The 7770-nt window shown below is 35.4% G+C and overlaps 1 protein-coding gene across 1 annotated transcript; it reads right to left on the bottom strand.

Annotated features, from left to right (window-relative positions):
• Positions 1–2018: 2018 nt before the first annotated feature.
• On the bottom strand, positions 2019–3688 carry LOC117918105 (pentatricopeptide repeat-containing protein At5g48730, chloroplastic-like). Its single transcript, XM_034834630.1, is given in 4 exon segments — positions 2019–2458; positions 2461–2900; positions 3265–3532; positions 3535–3688. Coding segments are annotated over 4 exon segments (1137 nt in total). The 3' UTR covers positions 2019–2183.
• Between the last annotated feature and the right edge of the window lie 4082 nt (positions 3689–7770).

Here is a 7770-nt window from a genome sequence, read left to right as displayed (position 1 = left end):
TTCCTATCCTTATTTCTTCCTTTTCCATAATATTTTTTTTTGACAACCAAATAACAATTTGAATTTCTCCATGATACTTATATTTTCTTTAGATAGTTGTTTTTTTAAAAAACAAATTTTTCTATGTTTTCCAAAAAAAATACATGTACATGTTTCTAAGAGTAAGTAAGTACTTAACTTCCATCCATAAATAACGAAGACCATTTGATTTTTTTTCTCTTTAAAACTAAAGCTTTAATAAAAAGATTGAAAGATTAGAGAAGAATCAAATGACTCATTATTCCTTTTTATGATTTTCCTTTATCCATGTCTTTTGAGTTAATATATTGAATATTATAAGTCTTATTTCTTTCGTTGTGAATTTATTATCTTTTTTTTCCATGAATTTGTTATGTGATCACATCTTGGTGAATTTCTTCTTCTCTCTCATCGGCGACTTTGACTTTGAATTAATTAATTTTATTTTATTTGTTTAATCGTGAAGTTGTTCTTTTTTGTGTATATATTTTTGATCTCATGTATTGTATTTCATCTTCTTGTAGAACATATTCTATTCTATTTAATTTATGTAATCACTTCCTTTTTTATTCAATTTTTTTTCCTAACGTATTTAATGTTCTATTTAATTTATTGAACATTTCTTCTCTTTATGAAGTTTTATGTACTATATTATGTATTTTTATTTGTCATATATATATATATATATATATATGAGTTCGATTTTCTTTATTAGAAGAATGAAGCCTATTAAATAATTAAGTCCTTAAAATGAGTTCCAAGATAACTCTTGATCCTTTTTGGAGTTACAATAATCCTTCTAAGATAATTTAGAAGATTCTTTAAAGTATTCATAACTCAAAACATTCAGGTCGTTTTGAGTTTTATGTTCCTTCTCTTTAAATTTTTTTATTAAATATCCTGTGTATTTTTCAATTTCTCTTATTTTATTTTGAATTTTGGCATAATTTATGTATATATAATTTATTAATTATTAATTTATATTTTTTTAGGCTCCTAAAAATTTATAAAAATATTATTATCTCATGCATTTAGTATCCATATATATATATATATATATATATATATATATATATATAACAACTCACTCTAAACCCAACTCAGGGTTTTTAAATACGAAAATCTACCGCTCAGTTAAAAAATAAAAAAATAAAAACCTATTCCAATGTCACGGTGGGTCACTAATCACCCACTTTGAATCGTCATTTTCTTTTGCGCTTCTTGTATTACGAAATGGCCTGCTGCTGACAAGAAGCTTAGATGGATAGTGCTCGTCCTCAACATTCGTCTGCCAAACTTCCAAAGCTTCTTCACGCTAGGGTTCATTTACAAAGTCAGAATGGGGTATGGAATGCTAATCAATTTTGGAATGACTACCTTCATTTCATATGCCATGGCAGAAGGAGTTTCAACAATCGATTTCCATGTTGGGTCCAATAAACCCTAAGGACTTGCAGTTCCAGCAACTCCTCCATCCGCTTGCCTTTTAGATCTAACAAGTCTCCAGTTCAAGTAGCCAATGATGGTTTTGTTGGTTGCCTGGGTTTGCCCATCACCATGAGAGAACTGTGGAGTGGAATAGAAGTTCCAAACGCCCAGATTGGAACAACTAACAATTAACCATACTCTGTTGTCTCGACAAGGCTTTAGGGATGCCAAGATGGGACTTGACCAACTCCCAAGTCTTCTCGCCAGGAGCTTTAAAATCTAAACCTTTAGATAGAGAAGAATGTTGATAGAGGTTCCATTTGATTCCTTGTTATTAAGAATAGAAAAAAAAATTGATTTCAAAGAAAATCAAATATCAAAATACATGTATTTTAAAATTATTTAATTTTTATATAATTAAGGTAAATAAATTAAATGAATTGGAAAGAATATATAAAAATAATTTATTGGCTTTAAGTTAATTTTTTAATTTTTTTTTTCTTATACCTTTTCTCTCTATAAAAATAGTTAAAGCAACATTTTCAGCAGAAAATGGAGAAGAGAGAATATGATACCCAGACATCAAGCACCATACCTTGGCCAACCAAAAGAATCACAAAACAGGATTTTTACTTGCTTATTGCATTTCATTTTACATTCTTATGGGTGACACAAGAATCACTAGCAAAAATTACTTAACAGTAAAGTTGAGGATTTTATATGACCGGTAGCAGTTCTCATCGAAAGTCAGGCTTCCCCATCTCTAACCGAGTCTCATCTGGCATTCTCATGAGACCCTGAAGCTCCTTGGCACAGCTTGTCATCCCACCAATTTTATAAGCTTTAATCATGGTTCTATATGTAATTTTATCAGGCTTACAACCCTTCTTCTTCATCATCTCAAGAACCCCTTTCATCTCTGCAAAGCAACCCAGCCTCCCATAAGCATCCACCAGGCAATTGAAAAACACAATATCAAGCATCACGTCTGAATTTTCGATAAAACGCAAACACCCCCAATTTTTTCAGCTTTTCCAGCTCGTCCATAAGCCCTGACTAGTGAGCAAAGTGTGACACAGCTTGGCTTTATCCTCTCTGATCGCATCAGCCTAAACAAATATTCCATCTGTTTCAAATCCCCAGCTCTCCCAAATGCATCTATTACCACATTGTAGGTCACAATTGTCCATGAGAAATGGTATTTTTGCATGTATTCCATCACAGCACTCATTTTCTCATATTTCTCAGCCTTTCCATAGGAATCCAGGAGTATGTTGAAGGTCTTGATGTTGGGTTCTATTCCAGCACTCTGAAACTTCTCGTAACACTTTTCCATTGTTTCTATTTGCCCACTGCTGCCAAAGGCCCTGAGCGTGGAGTTCATGGTCCACACATCAGGTTCACATTTCCCTTCTCGAAGCATTTCCAAGAGTGTCGATTCCATCTCTGCAAACCTTTTGATCAATACAAAAGAGAGGTCATTTTCTCTGGATTATGACATCCAGTTGCCAAGAATATGAGAGAAAAGAGAATGGAATATTAACCAAACTGTTTTTGCATGAACCCTGATAGCAGAGGCACCTGAAGAGTTGGGAGGAGGAATGGTGATTGTGGATTTAGTGGTGACGGCTTTCATTTTAGAGAAGTAGAAAAAGAGAAGCTTAATGATATTTTATCACTGTCGTCTCCTCTTACTGGCTCTCTTCATGATGAGACAATGAAAATTAAAGCTCTAAAAGGTACTCTGTTCCATCATTTTCCAAGCAACCAAATGGATCATACAAAACTATAGAAAAGGCTAAGGCATTGATAGGGTACCTTTTTGCTTTTCCATAGGCATCAATGAGGGTGTTGTATGTGACAGTGTTGGGCTTGATTCCCTGGTTAGCCATGTCAGAAAGCAGAACCGGCACTTTGTCAAAGGCAACCACCTGCAGGCATGATTTTATGAGGACCGAGTAAGTGTGGACATCAGGCTGACAATCCGGGGTGTTCTTCATCTTCTCGAGGAGAGAAAATGCTTTGTCAAACAGCCCACTCCTACTGTAGGCAGATAAAAGAGCAGTGTAGGCTTCATGGTTAACACACAGCCTTCATCAATCATAGCGAGAAAGAGGGCATGGGCCTTTTCAGGTTGCTTACATTTTCCTAGCATTACAATTAGCTTGATGTATATACCAGAGTTGGGCCTGTACCAGAGCTGCTCACGTAATAGTTCAAACACCTGAAAGAAAGATGTCATTACCATGAGAGAATACTACTAAGTTAATTCTATCACTTTATAAGATTCAGATTGGAATATAAAAACAATACAGGGAAGCTTAATCAGTTATAAAAGCATAAAAACTATGTATATAAGATATAGATGGAAGAGCCTGAGTCCAGATTCCAGATATTATAGAAAATGATAAATATAATCAGACACCACAATCAAAGTGTATTAAAAGTGATGCATCATCTGTGTGTAGGACATGGGAGGGGATTGTATGGTCAAGGGAGACTAAGCAATGCTTGATTCTCTCGCCGTGTATGTGAATCCCTATGTCTTTATTAACCTAGATGATGCTAAATGTGGAACGGATGAATGACAAAAAGCCCCACTCCATCTGCACAAATTTTCAAATCTATCCAGTTCAAGATTGCCTATTGGGTGCTCATGCATATAAGGAAGAAAACTCATGGAGAAAACCATAAGGATGAGTTTCCCCATGAATCTTGGGGCAGTATGGAATTTATACATGTGTTTAGAAAAAGATTGATTCAAACAACAGTCATCCCTTCTTGCCTTCTCTTCCTCTCAAAGCTTAAAAGCTACCTGCCACTCTCCAAATCCAAGACCTCTAGGATCCAGGGCATAACTGTTAAGTCGCAAGTTAAACATAGCTTAAGATGAAAATGACCCAAAACAAACTGTTAATTACAAGTTAGTAAACAGAGAACTTGCATAGTGGAAATGTTTTGATTATCACCTTCAGCCATCACCTTGCTCCACTTACTGGAGAGCATTTCTTCTCCTAAGCAGCCGCAGTTGTTGTAACTTGTTTTAGTTATCCAGCCAACCTTTTCTCATTTCCTATTAATTTCTTTCATTCAAACAAAAATTATGTCAATCATTTCTCAAAATCAAGTATCTTCCAAGCTACAAAATACCCAACAACCAACACAACCAGTTACCACCTTTGAAAATGATAACCCCACTCTTTAAATCACCACAATAAAATTTGATGGTACTAACTTTGTGGAATGGTCCTAGCCTGCCAAATGGTTCCTTAGGAGTAGAGGAAAGATGGGCTATATATCTGGAGTTATTGCAGAACCGGAAGAAACAAATCCAAATATGCTATGTGGGATGCTAAAAATTCAACTGTGATGTCTTGGTTGTTGAACTCAATGCTACTCGGGATTAGTAAGGGATTCCTACAACCAAGGAAATATGGGATTCAATGAATCAAAGCTATTCAAAGATCGATCTTGCTGATCAGATCCTTTAACTGAAAGTTCAGATTCATTGGACCAAACAAGGTACAATGACTATAATTCAAGATTACAAAACAAGGAGAAGTTTGGGGTTGGAACTTGGTTGGTATCAGACTATTGAAATGGAGTTTGCCGCAAATAGTGTAAAATTGAAGAATTTTTTGGAATCTGAGAGGATGCTTGAGTTCTTGGTTAGTCTTAATCCAGAGTTGGATCAAGTAATGGGTTAAGTGCTGTGCAAAGAACCTCTCCCACATTAAAGAAGTTCATGCCTACGTGAAAAAGGAAGAAAGCAAAGGATTGTGATGCTTCCAAATTCAGGTATAGAGAATCCCATCATCACTACATCAAACGGTTCAACATTGGTAGCTTCCAATTCTATACTTGGGGTACCAAAAATTGAAGGAAGAAAGCCACTTGACAAGGATAGCCTATGGTGTGTTATTGTCACAAGTCTAGGCACACTAGAGATAGATGTTGGAAACTTCATGGAGAGCCCTAAAACAAGTCAAAAGGTGGAAAACCAACAACCCAAGGTAGATAGGCCCATCAAGCATCAGCCATAGACACCCCACAGGACATGTTCAGTTAAGAGGCTGCACCTATGAATGGGTTTAACAATGAGGAAATGGAAAAACTAAGGAATCTATTGAAGCAGCTTGAACCACAAGCTATTGCCCAAGACCTAAATAATTCTTCTTGTTCCTTGTCTAGTCAGGCAACATCCAAGCCCTTGTACATCTAATAATCCATACTCGAACACTTGGATCATAGATTCAGGTACCTTTGACCACACGACAAATAATTCAAAGTTATTTTCTACCTATTTTGTCTATTCTAATAGAGAAAAAATTAGAACTGTTGGCTCATTTTCTTCAATAGTTGGTTAAGGAACTATCTTTATATCTTCTAGCATGGGGTTAAACTCTATTGTGCATGAGCCAAAATTATCCTACCATTATTGTCTATCAAAAAACTTACTAAGGATTTGAATTGTAATGTGTTTTTCACACCTTCTGACTGTGTTTTTCAGGACTACATAACAGAGAGGATAATCGGACATGCTGAGGAAAAAAAATGAACTTTACTACCTAAAACCACCAGTGAAGGATGGCAACTCGGTTTCCCAGGTGTTAGTGTCTTCTAGTACTCTTGGTAATAAAGAAAAAATTTAGATTTTCCATTTTTTTTGGAAAAAATAAATGTTCATAAGTTTCATTATGAGGCGTGTGAACTTGCAAAGCACCATCATATATTTTTTCCAATTAGAATTCAAAAAAAGTACTCCTTTGAATTTAATCCATTCTGATGTATGAGGTGCCTCTAATGTGTCAAATATTTCTCGTGCTCATTGGTTCGTTACATTTATTGATGATTGTACATGAACAACTTGGTTGTATCTCCTAAAAACAAAATCTAAGGTCAATTCTATATTTCCCATATTTCATAAAATGATAGACACTTAGTTTAACACAAAAATTCATACCCTAAGATCATATAATGGTTAAGAGTACTTCAATGAGAGTCTCTTAAGTATCTCAAGGATGAGGGAATCATCCATCATTGCTCTTGTGCTGACATCTATCAACAGAATGAGGTGGCTGAAAGAAAAAATAGGCATTGTTAGAAATGGTCCCCAAAAAAATTTGGGTGTGTGTGGCCTTTGTTCATGTCACAATCACTCACAAAGTAAACTTGATTCAAGAGTAGTTAAATGTTTGTCTGTAGGACATTCGTCAACTCAAAAAGGGTATAAGTTCTATCATCCTTCATCTAGAAAATTACTCACCTCAATGGATGTCACATTTTTTTAGCATCAAAGTTATTATATTAATACTCATCTTCAAGGGGACAATTCTATTGAAGATGGGATGCCATTGTTACATTTGAATCCACCTATCCTTACCTGATTTGAGTCTCCTTCAGCCCCTGCCTATAGCCTCAACTCTAACCTATGTTTAATCAGTCTCCTAATAGGTTACACTCTTAAGTCTTTTAATGAACTTGAACTGTTCTTCGGCAATCTGAAAATATGCAGATAATCGAGGAACTTGATATCTGCATGTATGCAAGGAAGAAAAGTCAATTGTTCCTTCACAGCATCCAAACCTATGGTGGGTGTTGGAAAATGCAGTTACAGCCCCTATTCTGATAATGTTCCTATTTTGTTTAAGACCTTGATATTCCTATTGCTCTTAGGAAAGCCATGAGAAAGTGTACCCAACACCCTAGTTCTAATTTTGTATCATTTCACGGTTTGTCTCCTACACAGCTTTTTTTGTTTAATCTTACCACTATTGAGAGCCAAAAATGTCTAGAGCCTCTTGGGAATAAAAAACTGGAGGGATGTCATGAATGAAGAAATGCATCCTTTAGGAAAGAATGGAACTTGGGAGATGGTAGAGCTTCCTAGAGGGAAACCCATTGTAGGTTGTAAGTGTGTTTATACCTATAGCCTAGAGAGATACAAAGCAAGACTTGTGGCTAAAGAGTATATAAAAACATTTGGAATTGATTTTCAAGAAACCTTCGCACTTGTGGCCAAAATGAATACTATTTGGATCTTGTTGTCTTTAGCAACTAACTTAGATTGACCCTTGCAACAATTTGATGTGAAGAATACATTTCATCATGATGGTCTTGAGGAAAAGGTGTACACAGATAAACCACGGTTTTGAAACAATAATTTCTGAAAATAAAGTTGAGGAAAGCTCTCTATGGATTAAAGCAATCTCCAAGGGTTGGTTCGAGAGGTTCACCAAGTCTACGTTAAAAAAGGGACATCACCAAAGCCAGACCACACTATGTTTATTAAGCATTCCACAAATAGGAAGGCAACCTACTTTA

Source organism: Vitis riparia, chromosome 7 (genome assembly GCF_004353265.1).
Source record: "Vitis riparia cultivar Riparia Gloire de Montpellier isolate 1030 chromosome 7, EGFV_Vit.rip_1.0, whole genome shotgun sequence".
In the NCBI taxonomy this organism is placed as follows: domain Eukaryota; kingdom Viridiplantae; phylum Streptophyta; class Magnoliopsida; order Vitales; family Vitaceae; genus Vitis; species Vitis riparia.
This window is presented reverse-complemented; position numbering and strand designations above follow the sequence as displayed.